At 35.9% G+C, this 20,721-nt stretch overlaps 1 protein-coding gene across 2 annotated transcripts in view; it reads left to right on the forward strand.

The window, feature by feature from the left end:
* atp9b (ATPase phospholipid transporting 9B) overlaps positions 1-20,721 on the forward strand; it is a 37,913-nt gene that overhangs the window by 2,554 nt on the left and 14,638 nt on the right. For both annotated transcript variants that reach the window (XM_087786484.1, XM_087786485.1), the window contains exons 2-13: positions 2,240-2,413; positions 5,354-5,504; positions 6,045-6,158; positions 7,318-7,426; positions 8,481-8,539; positions 9,440-9,491; positions 10,896-10,990; positions 11,883-11,963; positions 14,459-14,534; positions 15,388-15,464; positions 19,090-19,250; positions 19,661-19,803. In XM_087786484.1, the coding sequence (XP_087642610.1) occupies positions 2,240-2,413; positions 5,354-5,504; positions 6,045-6,158; positions 7,318-7,426; positions 8,481-8,539; positions 9,440-9,491; positions 10,896-10,990; positions 11,883-11,963; positions 14,459-14,534; positions 15,388-15,464; positions 19,090-19,250; positions 19,661-19,803 (1,292 nt within the window). The remainder of the gene's footprint in view (positions 1-2,239; positions 2,414-5,353; positions 5,505-6,044; positions 6,159-7,317; positions 7,427-8,480; positions 8,540-9,439; positions 9,492-10,895; positions 10,991-11,882; positions 11,964-14,458; positions 14,535-15,387; positions 15,465-19,089; positions 19,251-19,660; positions 19,804-20,721) is intronic.

Consider the following 20,721-nt stretch of genomic DNA (forward strand, 5'->3'; position numbering starts at 1 on the left):
GCCAAATCTCAGAAAGACATAATACATCCAAATTAACTCTTGTGAAAAGATCATTAAGAATAAAGGATTTATTAGTAATGGAGCGAACATTTAGAAGTCCTACGTTCAGCATCGATGACGTCACTGACGACGCCGCGTCACTGTCAGGCGCGCAGAGCGGGATCTTTTGAAGCGAACAGCGGTCACGTGGGTGACGGCTGTCACTCACGTTCAACTCGGTAGTAAAAGCCGAAATAAAGAGAGGAAATGAAAAAATCTTACCACCTTTCGTTGAGGTCTGGGCAGACGGCAGCGCTGACTTGTTGTCATGCTCTTCAGCGAGAGGAATGTCGATCAAACATCGATGACGTCAGAGTTCTTCCGAGCGATCGCGAATGCGCGTCTCATCCTCAACTGAACTCCAGACCGACTCGATCGCTTGTGGAAATCGCCCGGTACCCGAGAGATCAAACGATATTCCACAGAGTCTGAGTCGATGAGAAGCGGAGCCGGAAACACGTTCACCGGACGTTGGAAACGGTCGCGATTATAATCCTCCATCGACTCTCTGATGTTGAAAAGAGCATCACGATCATAGATCCGAGATGCTTGAGACATATCTTTAGTGATATGAGCATAATATCCGGACAAGTAGTCGTTAAAACGACTGTTTTTGGCAATTATTGCAGGAGCTCACGTTCAAGCAGCCGATCAAAGGCTCACCGGAAGCGGAAGTATAAAGTATATACTTTATTGAGTATTGTTTTGATTGTTTAAGAGCTTTGTGACCCTGGTCTGGAAAAGCGCTATATAAATAAAAATTACTTACTTACTTACTTACTTCTTGAGTATAGAAATCAAGAAAGGTTTTTGTCAACTTTTAAGGTTTCTTTAGATTTCTATATATTAATTGAAATATATTGTGTTTTATGAAGAGTGACATATATACTCTTCACTAGTGGACACTAATCAACATCTCTACAGTAAAAATACATGAAACATTGCTCATTTATAGTTCAAGAACTGCTAAACAGTTATACCTATCCACTTAAATGTTGATGTCTACCACATCCATCAATTGATCCTACAGTATTGCTATTTTTGTCTTTGCAGTTAGATAGATAGATAGATAGATAGATGGATACTTTATTCATCTCACAGAGAAATTCACAGTTCAGCAGCTCCTGAATGTGTTACAAGATAGAAACATAAGAAGCATGCAAGTCTAAATATAAACTAAAACATATGTATAAAAAGGAAAAAAGATTGTGTCATTGCTTATCCCCTGAATGTTACTATAATCATATAGAGCAGGGGTGTCAAACTAAATCACCCAAGAGACCAAAATCTTATTATTATTATTATTATGCAGTCTCTGTCAGGTGTTTCCAAATGTCTACATACCCAGGCCCTTCAAACACCAATAGCCTATGGCCAGGGACTCCATTTGCAATAGCGAAACAGAACATGCTTTAAAATAAATAATGAAAGACCAACTTTTCTTTTGGATTTCCTTCATTTTATTCATATTGCAGTATGTTTTATTTGTTGGAATAGGGAATAATTGAGCCTTGTTTTGCTTCAAGGTGAACAACCTCCATCACTACACATGTATTTCTGGAAGCCAGGGAAGTCGTTGACCCAGAGACAACACAAGGGATACCTCAAGCACATTTGTTTTCGGGGCCTCCGGGTTACTCTGAGATAACAGAAGGGTTAAAAATGTGTTTTTAGGAATGCGTTTGGTATATTTCCTTTTTTTTTGAGCATAATACATAAAAGAAATAAAAAAATTATATTATGTTTTCAATAAATATTACACCCCATCCCTCAGATTTTCTAAGCTACCCCTTGGAGTCCCTTGTAGGCCACAGGGGCCCAAAAAGTAAACTGACCAAACTGTCTGTAACAGGAAGTTACAGTCTGATTGCGATAATGTCTTTTCATTCTTGGTTGCTAGATCTATCTTAACTTTCTTTTTCTTTGTCCGCTATCACCAAACACCATCCAATTCCTTTCCTTCAACATCAGTTTTCCTCTTATTGAAAGTCTTTGTATAGTAGTTTAGAATGATAACCTTTTCCTTGCTTTAGTTAAATACTGATACCTTAATACGATATAAATATTAATCTACTTTCATTTGGAGCAAACCATCCACAGGCCACGTAAAATGACTTGTTGGGCTGGATTTGGAACTAAAACAAATGTTTGGGACAAACTTTTGTTCTTCAACCCTCTAATTGATGAACTTCTTTGACAGATTTTCTATAGACGATGAGCCCTCAAACCTGGATGAAATGCCTCTCATGATGTCTGAGGAAGCCTTTGAGAACGATGAGAGCGACTACCAGACTCTGCCCAGGGCCAGAGTCAACCAAAGACAAAGAGGCCTCTGCTGGTTCCTCTGTGGAGGCTGGAAGGTTCTCTGTTCCAGGTATGAAAAAACTTTTGACGGCTGGATCTGATACATTTTGGAACAACTTTTTTTGTTTGTTAAATAGAGCAGCATACACTATTTCACAGATACTTTTCAAACAACGTACCCACTTTTCTTAGGGGTACAAATATGTACTATTTTTAATTCACCTTTTAAATACTTTAAAAAACTGCGTTATATTAATTGTTATTAAAGGAAAACATATGTAAATAAAATAATGATGACTTGTTCATCCTGTAAGTAGATCCTGTTGGTCAGAACTGCATTTAAAACCATGTTACAGATGTTTATGTTAGTTACTATATAAATGTATAATTTCGGATCCGGAAACAGTTTAAGCGTAGGTTTTTGAGATGTTTAGCTAAAAATTAAGATGAATGTGTTTCTGATTAATTTTTTTTTTTTTTTAACGTGTTTTGCTTTATTAAATACAGTATATCTGTATGGTGACCCTGAGTGACCATAAAGTTGCCTTTAAATAAATATTATTCTTATTATTATAGCTATAGAAAACCTATAATTTTTTGTTGTGATAGATGTTGGCAATACCTGTCCATACTTCTGATTTTTGAAAGGTAACACCCAATAACCTGAAATAACTTGTCCATGTCCACTATCCACGTTCAGTAAACACTTATATGAAGCACTTTTCCCTTCTTATTTTCTCATTATTATCCAAATAAATGTTGCTCTTTAGCATTTGTCTGGATGATTAATATTCTCGCGGTCACACTTTTACAAGTAAATATTGGTGTCTCACATATTATTTATAATCATGATTACTGCTATCAATCTGGATTTCCCACGCTCTGGTAGTTGTGCATGAAGTGCAAAAGGAGGATGAGGTCGTGTTTTGGTTGGAGCGCCACGAAGCACATAATCAGCTCTAAAAAGATTTACTGTTTCAACAAAACTGTGCATTTTATCATCTTATAATTAATTTGACTCTGTTTCCTCTCGAGAAATCCCCCCTCTATTGACGTCCCGGGATTATGTTCAAGCAGTTCTACATGAAACGATGTCATAAAAAAGTCTTGAATTTTTTTAATTTTGTGGTTAGTGGTGCGTCGTCCGTCGAAGTCACGTATTGATCGCCCCCCCCACCCCCCCGGTTGCCTCAACTAATGAACAAATCGGATTTTTCACAGCTGACCAGTTTGATGCTTTCCAGTAATTTTGTGTGTGCTTTTGTGCGGGATTATAAAACACAAATAATTCACACTCCGTAAACCCCGACTGTTCAAATGGCATATTATTTAAATAGCATTCATTTGCTCAAATAATCTCTCTTATGAATCTGCATGCAGAGTGTACAGAGGCAGAGAAGCACCAAGCCAATACAAACACGACGTTTACCAAAGTTGATTTATTTAGCTTTATGTTTTGCCAACTTGCTTAAAAAGTGGAAAAGCCAAGCTGATGAGCATGACGGTATACACTGCCGCGCTCTCAAACAGGTGCCAGTTCAGGTCAGTTCACTTTGTAATTTACCTCCACACGTCGCCATGTTTGCTTTTCATGAAGGGATCCGGCATAAGCCCCCGTGTAGTCATTAGTAAGCTGGTGGAAAGTCAAATATCTGTTGCAAAAGTGAGCGATGAATTAGAATATCTAATTCTTTGTTGTGTAACTTTGTTGAGGAGACAAAATATATTGAGTCAAACTTGGTCCAATGTGAGGATATTTTATGTGTTTTAGTGCCTAGATTAGAACTCTTAAGCAGGTAAGTAAGTAATGGTAATTGCTTTCTAAATTGCTTTCTGGACCAGGCTCACAAAGCGCTTTAACAATCAAAAACAATACATAATTAAAACTATATACTATAAAAAGCTATAAGACACATAAGACAAACACAGGAGTCTCAGAAAAAAGCCTGCACAAATAAAAATCTCTTAAGATGTTTCTTGAAGGAGTCAGTAGATCATCAAACACACGGAAGATCGTTCAAAAGCTTAGGAGCAACAGCCTGGAAGGATTTCTCTCCTCTGGTCCTAAAGCGTGTTCAGGAACCATCAGTAGATTCTGATCCACAGACCTCAGAGCCCGAGCTGGGGTGTAAGGCTGGATCAGATCACTGATGTAAGGTGTAGTCTGACCATGAATAGATCTGAAAGTAAGAACCAGAATTTTAAAGTTGATCCTGAAAGAAACTGGCAGGCAGTGAAGAGTTTTAAGGATCAGGGAAATGTGAGTTCTTCTACTAGAGCAGGTCAGAATTCTTGCTGCAGAGTTTTGTATTAACTGCAGACGAGACAGCTCCTTATTGTATAAGGGCTCGATCTTCTGGAACAGGTTTTAGGAAATTAAGCATTATAAGGCATTATAAGGAAATTAAGCATTATAAGGTTTTATGATATTCTTTCACTGTAATCTTCTTTAGTTGTATTGACAACATGAAAACGTGTAAGAGGATAAGATGTTAAAAGGAAACAAAGTTTGAAAGTTGACACTTGTGGTTTGATTTATTCCTAGTAAAGAACTAAGAAGGAGGTATCATGATGCCTCATCTGCTGTCTCATGACGCCTCATCAACACATCACTAGCTTAAGTATTTTAACAACTACAAAACCACGCAGCTAAATCAGTTGCTTTTCCCTTGATTTTCAGTTCTATCAATTTTTACCCAAAAACTGTGACTTAATGTTTTTTTATTTAGCCAATAGCGACACACCCCAAACCCACATACAAGTATAAGTTTAATGTATTAATGAATGCTGTGGTTGCTAGTTGGTAGTGTTGTGACAACCCCCTTAAAAATTAAGTTGAGTTAACAAACAAAAACCAAATGAACCAATGACAGAAAATGTACCCTTGAGCAAAATTTAAAGGGATTCTAAACTGTCAAAATGAAAATACAAACGGTATCTAATATGGTAAATCTAGTGTTCATTTTTTTTAAAGGTTTTTGGTTGACCTTCTTTCTCTCCCGTGTGTCAGCTGCTGTGACTGCCTCACTCGAGTGTGTCGGAGGAGGAAGGAGGTGAAGGCCAGAACGGTCTGGCTCGGCTATCCTGAGAAATGTGAGGAGAAATATCCCAAAAACTCCATCAAAAACCAGAAGTACAACTTCTTCACCTTCGTGCCTGGGGTAGGTTTTTGCTCTCGTTTAGTTCACGTTTTGGCTCATGAAACTAATATATTATATGAGGTTTTTTTTTTCCAACTTCCTTGGATTGGGGTTGGTTAATGTTCCACGTTGAAAGTGTGTAAAATATGTTAGTCTCAAATAGCTTAACTGTTTTATGAGTACTCCATCTCTCCCTGGATCTATTCCTATTATTCTGTCATTAAGAATTTGCACTGCAGGGGACTAAAGAAATCAATCACATTTATTTAGACGAATGGTTCTATAATTAAGAGTCTCTTTTCTCCCTGAGCTATAAAAGGCTACCATTCTTCTGGCGAAGTAGATATTCCTGTCGATGTTGGGTTTCTATTCCCTTCACACTGAATTATTAAATACAGACCAAATGAGTTTAGCATGCATTTCCTCTTAATGTTGGAAAGTTCGTTAACCGAAAGTCTATTGATCCTTTTTGTCTCTGATAAGTTTTTTGAAAGTTGTACCCAAGATTATTGAGTTCATAAATAATCTCCTCCTCCCCCCTTTTTTTCTGTCTTCTCACAGGTTCTCTATCAGCAGTTCAAGTTCTTTCTCAATCTCTACTTCCTGGTGGTGGCCTGTTCCCAGTTCGTGCCCTCACTCAAGATCGGATATTTGTACACGTACTGGGCACCACTGGTAAGTCCATATTTTTTTCTTTTTTTAACGCTACAAATATGTCGAACTCAAATCAGGTCCGCCAAGTCATTTAATTCAGTTTGGTCTGTTGGATTTTTTGGCTCAAAATTCAAGTTTGTTCTGTTTATGTCGATAAAATATGCCAGTGTATAAGGTACGATAAGTAATAAGAGATTTTGTTTTCCACAATTATACAGAGATTTCCAATAAGAGTAAAACTATCATTGAAGGAATTTGATGAAAGAGTTTGATTAAGAAGGAGATACACAGTATTATTAAAGATTGAGCTTCCAAGAATTAAAAGATTCAAAAATCGTACTTTTTGTTGAAGACAGTTTGGTAAATAAGCATTTTGTTTGATCGAGAAACTGTTGACTTGACCCTTGTGTGAATGAATTGAAACCCCTGATTTACACCTTTGCTTAGTATATATTAAGGTTTATTTATTTTTTCCTGGTTAGAAAAAACAACACTGAAAATTATTTTTGATACTTACCTAGTCTACCATAATAAGAAGTCAGGAATAGGATTATTATTATTCTACTATATATATATATATATATATATATATATATATATATATGAGTATAGTAAAGTATTATATTTTGTATTAAATCCGGTTGATTGCTTATTGCTATATTTTTACTGCGTTGATATTATGTTGAGAGGCATTTTATTAACTATAATTTCATTCGTTTCTTTGATCGTTTTATTTGGTTAATCTCTTGTTGCATTATTTTATCCTCTTAAATGAATTCATGTTATTGTTTTTTAAATAAATAATTTTGATTGTCCTGTTGTCATTGTTGATCTCCTGCATATCTGCTGCAATTTTTTTTTGCCAAATTAGTGAAAGGTTGACGATGCTTCATGAAACAGTTGATGAGGTATCATGATACACTGTCTTTATTTTGAAACACCACTAGATGTCACTCTCTGCTTAATAATATTTGCCTCTGATCAACTTATTCAATAAAACCAGGCATCATTTTCCAACTGAGAGTGACATCTAGTGGTCTTTTAAAAATGATGACACTGTATCAACCACCTCATCAACTGTTTCATGAAGCCTCATCAACACTTCATTAGTAAAAATATAAATTTCCACAGTTAACTACATGATAACATACCTTTAATATCCAACGTTTCTCTTTGACAGGCTTTCGTTTTAGCCGTCACGATGATCCGTGAGGCGGCAGATGAAATCCGGCGCTACCAGCGGGACAAAGAGATGAACTCTCAACTCTACAGCAAACTGACATTACGAGGTGAGTGAGAGAAAAGGAGTGAAATCCATCCACCGCACACCAGTGAGTGTTTGCTGACATTATGATAATAGATAGTCGAGTGTTTAGTGACACTCCTCGCCACCGGCCCCCCTCTTTTCTCACCGCCATGCAATTAAGAGACGACACTCCGCTGGACCTTCGCTAGTAACAGAAGTCGTTCCTCTTGCTGTAATTGCATTGATTTTCTTCCCCTCCTTCCCTTTCTTGGGACTCTATGATCTAAGATCTGTCCCTTTTGTTGAATGTGGTCAATCCTCTTGTGTGATATCAATGACCCGTGCTGAGGATGTCGCTCTCACAACCCTCTATATCTGCTCTTGTGATTGCATACGAACTTTGTAAGAAGAGACTTCTCCGAGTCAATATAGCCGGAGTGACCCTGTGTGCTGTTGTTTTTGTCTGAGCCTCAGACCAGAGACAAAAACAGAAGGGTATTACTTTATCACCTTGTTGGTAATCAATCCGTTAGAAGGCGAGAAGACAGATGGAAGAGCGAAACCGACTTGCGGGTTTCAAGGAGCAGACGTCACCTTCCAAGTCCTCAAAATCAATTTCCTCATCTATTTTCCCACCTGTTAAAAAGAGCCTCTTTTTCAAAAGCTTCATCCTCTTAATGGTCTCTGGGAACATACAATACGAGTCTCTTGGTCAATCGATGACATTGTTATCAAGTTTACAAACATCAACATTTAGGTTTTTATTGAAGTATGTCATGGTTTTAGTCAACTTGAGTTCACCAGTATAGATAGTATAAACATTTTATTGTTTTTTTTATAACTGAAGAATGAACTCTTTAAAAGTAGGTAACAATTAAGTTATTTCCATATACGAATCATTATTATTGTTACTCACGTTTTCTGAGGAGCTCATAAAGTAAAGGTGATGCGTGAAAAAATGGCACCAGAACTGCTGCCCTTCGCACACATAATCATCAAACGACAGTAGTATATCATCAGCATATACTGTATGTGTCAATGTCATTTCATTTTTCTTATTATCTATTAATGACCTTTTCCTTGATTTTTCTCCGCAGGTAAAATTCAAGTGAAAAGTTCCGATATTCAAGTCGGAGACATGATCATCGTTGAGAAGGTAGGTCAACAATATGTATATTTTTTAAATGGAAATTGAAGTCATACCCTTATTTTAGTTGTTAAACACATTATTTACATTGTACAAACTACCATAACAACCTGTAAAATAATATGGATTTGTAAGAGCTCATTTCCAAGCCATAAAATATATTATTGAAATTAATATTTACAAATTATTTGCATTTTTTTTTCATCAAACATAATAAGAACCGATCCCTTATTTACTCAATATAAACATGTTTATGTCTTGGAATGGCCATAAATATTATATTTTAAAATATATATTTTGTTGTATGTATTTTAGATTAAAATGTAGGAATAATGTTGTATAGAAAAAAGGTTACATGGAAAGAAATTGAATTATTAAATGATTTATACTGTAAATTATATAAACTGTAAATGTATATTCATGATCCATAACGTTTGATCAACATTAGAGAAAGTTTAATTTTAAGTTCAACCCAATTAACAAGAGCTACAGGTGCTTTTAAAACAGAAAAACGATCAGCGCTACATAATGAAAATACAATAAGGGTAAAACATCAAGGACCCATTTTAGAAACAGTGCTGCACATAATAAACCACATCGTTGCATACACAGTTCTACTGACTTACACAATTGACAAGTAAGACATTCTAAATCAGTTCTTCTGTGTCCTGACTTCTTACAGGAAGAAACTCTTTTTGAGTCTATTTGGTAGGATCTTGTTGATCCTGTATCTTCTCCAAACACTACAATGAATTTGTAAATGTCATATTTCAGAGTGATTTTGTTTTTTTTTAGTTGTTTTTCTTTAAATTTAAGGTTCAATGAAAGTGTTTGAAGGTTGTTAATAGTGTGTAAATTATATAATATTTAACACAATTATCTCTTCTTCCATCTTTTCCTTTCCTACAGAATCAGAGGATTCCTGCAGACATGATTTTTCTTAGAACGTCAGAGAAAACTGGTGAGTAAATTATTTTATTTACACTTTTTCCTTTTCTTTTTTTTGTAATGCTGGCTTTTGTGTAAATGCTCGAGAATAAGGAGATCTAAGTGCAAGAGAAATGAAACACAAAAGTAATTCCCTGCAGAGGAAATGAAACAGTTAAAAATAAATAAAAATACAGTTTAAGCATTTTCCAAAGTTTACTTTACTTCATATATTTAAGTCTTTTAGACATCTTCAGCAGATTGATTTAATGTTCCCCGTTTTACTACATTTAGGTTTTCATATCTATGGCAAAAATGGCAGCAAAAAAAGATTTATTTGTTTTCTGTGTTGGGGATTTGCTCACCTCTGACTTTCTGTCAAGATCATTTGGTTGTTAAATGTTTCTCGTCATACTCAATCGACAGTCTTCCGGTGTCACACTGACGACTGCCCGCAATTTCCGATGAGTTACAGCACATAGTTGTGGTTAATCAATAGGCTGTTTCTTTGTGTGAGGGCTTTTTGTGAAGAAACAATCTTAAGGACAGTCTGTCCATCAATCTTTGATGTGCCAATAAACGCGGCGGCGAGTGGATGTCTTTATGCTCCCACACACACACACACACACACGCACACATCTCTTCCATACACACATGTACTTGCACATAGATCTTATCGATACTCCAGTATCTACTGCAGGGATCCATGAGTTATCGTCTTCATGTTTTCCATAAATCGTCAGAGATGGTTTAGAGCTGACCTTTGTTCCAGCTGTCCAATGTTTGATCTCATCAATCACATATTTTATGTAATATTACTGTAGATCAATACAGGTCATGACTCGCTCAATGGTTGGCGGACACCACAGCTGCACGACGGCTAATTGTTCATCTATATTTATGTTTAAACCCTCGTAGCCTTTCCTATAAGATCATTTATCTACGTTATATCAATGATACGATACTATATTAATCCATAATGAGCTTTAAATTGTTTTATTTACAGTTAAAAACTACCAGAAAAACGTTTTTTTTCTTGTTTACACCAATGTGATGCTTAAAAATGTAGTTTTTTTCCTCCTACTTTAAACCTTAACTCTGACATTTCTATGATACTTATATAGGAATATAAGTAGCATTAGAAAACATGTAGATGACGCGTGAAACACAATTCCTCTGCCTCGTGAAGCTTGTTTTTGTGTCAAATTAACAATGAAAACCTTGTAAATAAGGCCTTATGACATGGATGTTGCACTTTTAAAACATGTTTCCCCAAACCTGTAGCATGTGTAAAACCTACTCGTATCATTTTTATTAAACATATTCAAGGTACGGTTGTCACTAAAACTGCCGTCAGCCGTGTGATTCTGACTGAATAAATCCAGGTGTGGAGGATGCACGCGTCACATCGTATTTTCTCTCGTCTCGCTTCTTCCAGGTTCGTGTTTCATCAGAACGGATCAGCTGGACGGGGAAACGGACTGGAAGCTGAAAGTAGCCGTCAGCTGCACACAGAGGCTTCCAGCAGTGGGGGTGAGACTCGTGACACTGAAGTGAATGTCAGAGAATCAGAGACAAGTATCCTGATGTCCCTGAACGCATCGCTATCAGATGAAATTCCCTGCGCAACAGGAAATTGATACCAAACGTTTGTCATCTTTAGACTTTAGTTTTCTGTCCTGCTGATGAAACTATGGTCAATTTAAGCTTCTTCGTCTTAATATAATATCATTTTTTATTTATTTAAAATGTATGTTTGATTTTTTTTACGTTTGATTTCTCGTCTATATCTTTTAGGGATGTGGATTAGCAATAATCTGGCAATGTGTAGTATGATACAGGGGCAATGATACAAGGATATATTTGCAGTATTGTCCGAGTACTTGACTCTGGTGTTGCAAAAATGTACAGACCACATGACTTTTGATGAAGTCTTAACTGCTTTTAATTTGTTTTGAAACCAAAAAATGTCAAACATCAGCTTTAAAAGCTACTGAAATTGACTGTATCCTCTCGTCCTCAGTCATCGCTGGGATCTAGCAGTATTTTATTATCCATCCTTGAGATGTGGATTGACTGCTGCCGGCTAGTTGCCGGAAGTTTAATTGAAACACAAAAATTAACAAAAGCTGTAAATATTTACATGTTAATTGTAAAAAAAAAAGACAAACTATTTTAATTTTTAAACAGTTAATTGAAACAATCAATGTTGATACTATGTATTGAAAAATAATTTAAGTTTACTGACATTTTCTTACTCCTGTAATATCTTTTTATCTTTATTTCCTACATATAAAAATACAAAAAAATATAAACCATCACTGCAACAGGACTGTTATCAAACTGGTCCTGACGTCAATCAAACTTTTGTCATCATTATCATTATTATTATTATGTTGACACACGTTATCCTCTCGATTCCCAGGACCTGTTCTCCATCAAAGCCTTCGTTTACGCCCAGAAGCCTCAACTGGACATTCACAGTTTCGAGGGAAACTTTACGAGGGTAAGCTGCCCATTCAACTGTACACCGTATCAGTGGGTTCCCACAGTCGGGGCAGGAAATTGAAGTTGTGTTAATTGAAGGGGTGTAAGACGAGGGTTAAAGAAGAGAGGGCGGGGGGGGGGGGGGTAGTTTATGTATATATATACTGTAGATGCATCGAATGTTGACAGAGGCTCCCCAACGGTGCAGATGCTTGTGTACACGGATTGTGTATCACTCTTGTGTGTTGACAAGTTGTGACAAAAAGCCCTTCTGTGTCCATCTGGGCCTGTTGTTGTCAGCAGCGGGCGAACCCCTTACATCACAGGCAGGTCCCCCCAGCTTCAGCTACGTCTCTCCTGTGCTGCTTGCTCAGTGATTTTTTTTTTTCTTCTTCTTCTTTTTTTTTTTATTAATAGCAGATTAGCGAAGCCCCCACAGAGAGCAGAGCTGCGTTACAAAGGGAGGCTTTGTGGTCCGTCTTCACTCTTGGCCACACACCAGGCTTAGTGAGCAAGCACTTCCTCCGCTCATTCATCCTCCACGGCCTTCCTTTACATAGTGTGTGCTTTTAGTCTGAGCAGGATGAGAAAAAAAAGTGCGTTCCCACAGATCGACAGCAAATTAACTTACCTTTTTTATGAGGCTCTTTTCTCTCCCCCCCTCGCCCGCCCTCTCTCTCTCTCTCTCTCTCTCTCTCTCTCTCTCTCTCTTCCTCTCTTCCTCTCTTTTGAGTCGCTCGTTTCTTGGGGAGATGCTTCGACGGTTATGATGCCAATGTCAGAGTGATTTTTTTCATGCTCTTATTTGGACAGGATGCAAGCGCTTGGGTATCATAATTATCATATCATGTTGAGAATTTGAGCTGGAACCGGAGCCTCGACTCTGCACTCCCGACGCTGCGTTCATCTTTATTTAAGGGGACGGCGAAAAAAAAAAGGGCAGGCGGGTGAAACGAGAGACCCTCATGGGGCTTTTTTCTTTTTTTTTTTTTTATCACAGCCGCTCATCTGTTTGCCCTTTTTAAAGAAGCCACTTTGGACTCACCAAGGCTTGAGAGCTGCATATGGAGAAGCTTCTTTAGTTCTTATCCAGTTCTTAATAGTGGTTCAGGACCTGCTCGTTTTAAGGGGGCTTCAGCAACAATTTGCTGATGGGTTTATTAAATATTTCACACTTTAAGGTCCTGTATTATACTGTCCGTTCATTTGTTATTCGTTTACAGAGGAGCACTTTAGATCTTTGAATAAATAGAGTGTGAATAACACTAATTTAAATGCAATTAGTAATAAAAACACAATAACACTACGAGGTTTGAGGCTTAAAATCGAGCTGAGGCACTAAAGTCTGTTTAGTATAATATGTGAACTTTTACTATTATATGTGTTACTTTTAGTATTTAAAGAAAACCATTTCTACTGGTTTTGTTTATTTAAAATTTCTCTCCATTTTGAGTTTGTGCACATGATTATGAAACTCTTATAGTAATGTATGGTTAAAAAGTACATAGCAAAACCATTATTTGTTTTTTAATATTTATTTGCTGTTACGGCTAAAAATATTTATAGAAATTATAAATATTTTAACAATTTCGAAACATTTGTTTCTAGTCCTTCAACATTTTTTAAATTAGTCTTATCTTTATACCTTTTTTATGTGAGGAATGACATGTATATTGAAAAATGTATTTTTGATTTATTTAACAAAACAATTTCTCATCCTCTCTCTTTTTTAAATGATATATTTTTAAGTTTCACAATATTTAATAAACTTCTTTTGCCTTCTTACTTTGTTGACCTCTCTAAAAGTTAATAGAAGTCTTTTTCCCTCATGTGTTAAACTTGGGGCTCGCCTACTCTTTATGTGACCTGTAACAGCTGTTAATGTAATATTTCAAACTTTGATTAATTTTTTTTATTTTATTTTATTAATAATTATAAATATTTTAAAGGATTTCTTTAAGTAAATAATCTCTGTATGGACAGTTTAAATTACCTTTTATTGAACAATTTATTACATTAATTTTAAAGGTCAAATTTGTATATTTTCAAAATTAATTCGTTATTTTACACAAAGAGTTTGATATTCTAATTTCTATCATTCAAAAATGCATTTACTCAATAAAGGCATGATTAAATTAAATTATTTTATAAAATGATTCAATTCTTAACCCTTAGGTCCAGAATAAATTGTGTCCGAAGTATCCCTTGTGTTGACTCTGGGTCAAGGTGACCCGAAGGCCCAGAATAAATTGTGTTTGCGGTATTTCTTGTCTTGTCTCGGGTCACTTTGACCCAGAGACAAGTCCCAGAAACAAATCTGTTTGAGGTATCCCTTGTGTTGTCTCAAATGGCAAGAATAATCTTGAAATCTAAAAAGTTTTATTAAATAATTGGAAGGTTTATTTATGTTACATTTTGTCCGGCCCTTGATAAAGATCGCAGTGATTGATCGTTTCAAACACAGTTCAAAGAAGCCAAGACTGAACTTCTTTTACTTGTTTGTCTCTGCTGCAGGAAGATGCAGACCCTCAGATACACGAAAGCCTGAGTATTGACAACACTCTCTGGGCCAGTACAGTGGTGGCGTCAGGTGAGTAAACTCCTCTCCTTCAAATCGTTTCATTAAAAATATGTCTTCCAACAGCGTGGCTAGTTTTAAACGGTGTATAATTCAAAAGTCTGGCTGGAGATAATCTTCCCTCACCACCAACGCAAGTGTTGATGTCAGTTGAGAATGTTTGTGACACCCCGAGTGACGGCTGCGCCATCGATCCGCGGTGTCGCTCGGCTCCTTGGCCTGACCTTGACCAGGAGAACAAATGCACAAAAGCCTGACTTGGCTGCTTACATCATCCTCGCTCAGGAATGTCGTCACCCGCATGGTGGAGCTCCTGATGGATGAATTAGCCGCTGTAGGCCCTGGATCAAGCCGCCGTCCAGCTGTGAAAAGAAAATAGCTCCCTCGGCATGTTGAGCTACAAACAATTTGTCAAATTATTCTATTATTATTATTATTTATTTGTCTAACTTTGGGCCGAAACTCAATTACTCTTCCTTTTTTCTTTGGCTTCTTTTCTGTGTGACTTCATGGCTTAAGGACCTCACGGTGTGTGTTGAGGTTCACAAGGTCCATTTCACACCCGTCCGGGTCATTTTTTATTAATGACTCATCAATTATCAGTGTTAAGGCCACCGTAATGAATTTGCGAATAAAGATGGCCACGTATTGATTTGGGTTTTATGAGCTTCCCCAGGTTACCTAAAAGTCTGCTCGTATTAAACTGGCCTGAGTGACATCAAGACAAAACTGCTGCCTCTTCAGCCTTATTGTGTTTTCTGTCGTGCGGTTCATCTTACTTGAGTTGAGTGTGTGTCTGTGTGTCTGTGTGTGTGTGTGATGTCGAATGAGCAGCATTACTTTACCCGCTCCGTGTTGTTTGCAGGCACAGTGATCGGCGTGGTGATCTACACGGGGAAAGAAACCAGGAGTGTTCTGAATACTTCCTTCGCCAAAAACAAGGTGATTCTTAAACACGTTTTAATAATCTTATGTTGTTTATTTGTTAATAAGTCCGTAAATAAAATGTAACTTCCCATTTTAAATTCATGTAAAAAACACTTCTAAAAAGAGACTTCCCTTATTTTATTTCTCCCCCCATTCTCACCCAACAACACACTGATGGCAGTAGGCTGTAACGCACTAGCTCACCATCAGGAGGGATCGGGCATAAGAGTCTTGCTCAAGGACACAACACCTGACCTTGTAATGTTGGAAAGGTTTTTCTTTTTTACGTCAATGCATTTGGAAATAAATCGGCCTTAGTCGACCCCTCAAGAAGAGATGCAGGGGTTCAGTCATTTATGGTTTCAGTCAGTTATTTGTATTTACCTATTTAAATTATTTTTAAAGATGTATTAAGACATTTATATGAGTAAAAATACCTAATTTATTTGGCATTTTAAAAATTCTACTCATTGTGGATACATGCCATTGTGTTATTTATTTAAATTAAAGTCCATGTCATTTTCATAATAATTAATAATATTTTAATTTTGTTTGGAATTTTATTCATGGATTCATTTTCTTTTTTAATGTACAATTCTTTAGTATCTTTATTATTGTTATTTTGTATCAACAACACTTAAGGCATAATTAATAATGAACAATTTATTTATTATGGCCTTTTTTTTATCATATCTTATCTTTTTACTATTATACTTATTTATTTATTTGTAATTATTATCAATGAAAGGACTACTTCATGATTTTTTTTAATGATGATTATTGAATTGCCCCTCGCATACAAATTTAAAAAAACCTAAAGGAGAATTTGACTTTTCTTCGCTTATTGCATGACAAGAATCATTTGAATACCGATTGAATTCTGTTTTTTATTAGCTTTATTTTTTGGTTCCTATATACACACCCATGATCTTTCTATGTACAGGTCATTTACAAGGAAGCTGAATATATCGATTTGAAAGGTCGGAGCCTGATGCTTATTAGAAATGAACAATACAAGGATTTTAATTAGATAGTCCGCCATTAAATGTTAGTCCATGTGAATCCCTATTCAATTTTTTTTTCCTACAGATTTAAAGCATTCAAGAGAATTTCAAATATCAGATTGAACCTGGATAATAGTTGATCTTGATAAACGGAGATGTGAAAGAAAAGGATAAATCTATATTTTTGCGCTTTTGTTTCCAACCTTGTGCTTCTAAATCCTCTCATGCGTTTTTACACGCCCGCGTTTTTTTTTTTAAGGAACACTGATGCAGGTCTGTGTTTTGTATGAGCTTGACAGCTGAGAGGAATTCAATATTTCAAGGAGATGATGTCAGAAATGCCAATACGGAGCCTGGAGATCGGGAGAGAAAGTCAATAGGGTGCAGCTGAAGTCGCAAGATCCTTTTGGCCTCATATAATCTGTTGTGACACCGGCCAGGACAATACCTGCACTTGATCAAGCTGATAAACCGCCAGAACATTGATTCGCTCGTGGCATTTGAGCCAGAAATCAGTTTGAGTGTAGAAGAAAAACGTCATTTAGCAATAACTATATTGCATATCCAGCTTCTGATACTGGACTGATCTACTAAATATCTCTCCAGCAGTTGTTAAAAAAACAATTAGAGTTTTAGCTACTTTCTCATATGATGCTGCATGAAAAATGTTAACTCAAAGCAAAACATGTTCATTTTTTAATGCTGTCAAGCTGTTTTTCATAGGGATGGGTTGATGAGGCTTCATGAAACAGCTGATGAGGTATCATGATACAGTGTCTTCCTTTTAAAAATGTTAAAAAAAAAAAAAATCAATGAAACCTGGCATCATTTTTTCAAAACTCACAGTGCCATCTAGTGGTCTTTCAAAATCAAGACACTGTATCATGATACCTCCTCAGCTGTTTCATGAAGCCTCATCAACACATCACTAGTTATATTTCCCATCTCTTTCAGTTTTATTGTGCCATATTTTTTTTACAATTGATGAATAGAATGATTCAATCTCTAATTCAGGACTTTAAAGTCATTTTTTTTAATCAACATTCCAAATGTGATTTTTTTATTTTGTTAAATCTTGCTGACATTTTCTACTAATTTACGCAACACTGTATATTTGTGATACAAACCACTAGGACGATTCGCTCCTTAATGTTCGTAAGGTCATCGTGGTAAAATATGCACTTTTATTCATTGATAAGATCTTGTGGTTTGGGTAATTGAGTCCTTCTTGCCCCTCTTGACTGAATGTCTGCATCTGATCCTCGGCAAGGCTTTGAAAATCTAGACCAGTCATTGTTCACGAAGACGGGGATCCTTTTTGCTTTTCAGGGCAGACACTGCACACTCTGTGTTAATTTTTCTTTATTTCAATCCACCCGAACCCCCTTTTTTTTTGTAATAACTCAACCATGAAGCATGAAGGCCCCTCTACATCTCTAGAGTCGGGCGGGGGTCCCACCACCAGTTTGGTCCTCGTACCCTTCTCTATTGTAAATCAGTTCTCGCAGTTCTCGGGGGAACACTCTTGGGCGGTGAGGCAATAGAGGAATTTATCCTTCTTTATACTTATGCATTTTCCCTCTGTTTCTCTTTACGGATTACTTTATTAATGTGAGAAAATATCTTATTTATCCTTCTGTTTGTGGGCCCAGCTTTTCAAGGAGAAGAGACTTTTTTATTAGATTTTTTTGCTTCATCATAAAACCACATCGCCTAAGGCTGTTTGTAACTTTTTTGAGGGAGAAATGGTTCAATAGAGAAAAGGTTTTAACACTTTTATTTCATTTATTTATCATATATTATATTTCCTCCTTTTTATGCACATTCATGAATTAACATTATTGATGGGTTGACGAGGCTTCATGAAACAGTTGATGAGGTATCATTATACGGTGTCTTCTTTTTGAAAGTCCACTAGATGTCACTCTCAGTTTTAAAATAATGTCAGGTTTCATTGAACTATAGATCAGGACCAAACATTATGAAGCATCGAGTGACCTTTAAAGATGAAATGAAGACACTGTTTCATGATACCTCATCAGCTGTTTCATGAAGCCTCATCAACACATCACAATATTTAGTTGGTAAATGTGAAAGACAATTCAACTTTATTCCATCCTATATTGTATGTTTTTATGTTATTCATAAAAAACACTCATGAATTTCAATAATTATTTAAATCATGGGGTAGTTGGAGCCTTTCCCAGCTACTGAGGGCAAAAGAAAAGTAATGTCGAGATTCTCTTGGACTAAGTAAATTAAGTTATCATATTGGATAAATAACATTGCCCTATCTTTATTTACTTGTGATAAATGATAAATGAAGTGAGTGAAACAAAGAAGAGTGAATCTCTGTTATAGAGTCCCTCAAAGAATTTGAGTAATCAGATCTAAAACACCACCAAAATCGAATTAACTATCACTCTTAAGTTTGAAAAATGATACCAAGTTTCATTGAATAAGTAGATCAGAACCAAAGATTATAAAGCAGAGAGCGACATCTAGTGGTCTTTTTGTATGATGATACCTCAAAAGCTGTTTCATGAGGCCTCATCAACACATCACTAACTAACATGAATTAACTCAATATAAATCATCTTTTATGGATTGTTCATGACCGCTTTTGTCGTCACCAGGTTGGCCTTCTGGACATGGAGTTGAACCGCCTCACCAAGGCGCTGTTCTTGGCCCAGGTGGTTTTGTCAGTGGTCATGGTGGCTCTTCAGGGGTTCGTTGGTCCCTGGTTCCGCAACCTTTTTCGCTTTGTTGTGCTCTTCTCCTACATCATCCCAATCAGGTGATTCACAACTTTGTTATCAAACTGCTGTATTTGTACTTGATGTATTTGTACTTGATGTACATCATGTTATTCACATTTTCAGGCCATTTTCAGTCCAGGTTATGTTTTCTTTTTTTTCTAAAAAGATTATATACTGTTTATATTGTTACACGGCTTGAGCTTTATTCCTTTTTCCATTTTAGTTGAGTTAGCGATAAATTCTACTTGAACCTTTGACGTATTTATTTCACAGAAAAACGTATGTGCAAACACAAAAAAAAGCCACTAAATAAAACACGTGTTTCATTTTGTGCCTCCCTGACCTTCTGCATATACGTCTGATGCATTTCTTTTCATAAACATTTTGACTTCAGAATGAATGTATGTTTCTGAGGGATAACGACTCCATATATATTTTCTTTGTGCAGTCTGCGTGTAAATCTGGACATGGGAAAGTCGGCGTACGGCTGGATGATCATGAAGGATGAAAACATCCCAGGGACTGTTGTGAGAACAAGCACCATCCCCGAAGAACTGGGACGCCTGGTCTATCTGCTGACAGACAAGACGGGTAAGAGTTTGGGTATGAAGAGAAGTCACAGAGTTCTTAAAATAAAAAGTTGTCCTTTAGTAGCAGTTTAAAGTTCAAGTAAAACTACTACATCATCATCACTATGTTAATCGCAACCCAGATTAGTCATTCAGTCTAGCAATTTTTGGTGAACTATCACATTTTGCTCCTATTGGAAATCTCTATAATTGCTTTATTTCTAATATAATCTTAAAAACTTACTTTATAGGTCCTAATATCAACATGGACAATAATGAACATTGATTTTAAGCGGGCCACATATCGTATAATGGTGGTGCCGAATATGGCCCCCCAGCCTTTGACATGCATATATGGTCTTGGAATTAAATTATTATTATTTTTTTTATTCTAAATGAATTTTATTTTATTTTTATTAAAACACATTTTCAAGAGGGATGCTCATTTTTACACAGTTTGATGTTCCAATTTAATTTTAAATTCAAGATAAAAACAATATATATATTGACACATGATATTACTGAATTTAAAAGGTTACAGATTAACAATATTGAATTAAGGCCCTTTATTTTTGAATCATTGTAATTCGAATATCAAACTCAATGTTTAATAAATTAAATTTAGCAAATATTTAGTTTTATTTTATTCAATTATTAATAAAAATAAAGTTAACCAAATAAATATATTACAATGCAAATTATATAATAAAAACAGATTCAAACATTTCAATAGAGAAATTATTAAATTACATTTTTATACTTAAATAAATCAATTAAAACGTATATATATATATGAAATATAATTAATAAAAAATTAACCATTTAATATACAGATAGCACTGATATACTTTTATAGTACAATCAGTAGTTTATCCGTAAAGTGAATGATTATTTAAAAATATTAAGAACAGTGAACGGTACAGTTTGCAAAATCAATCCA

This window comes from Callionymus lyra, chromosome 3, assembly GCF_982586985.1.
Source record: "Callionymus lyra chromosome 3, fCalLyr1.hap1.1, whole genome shotgun sequence".
In the NCBI taxonomy this organism is placed as follows: Eukaryota; Metazoa; Chordata; class Actinopteri; order Syngnathiformes; family Callionymidae; genus Callionymus; species Callionymus lyra.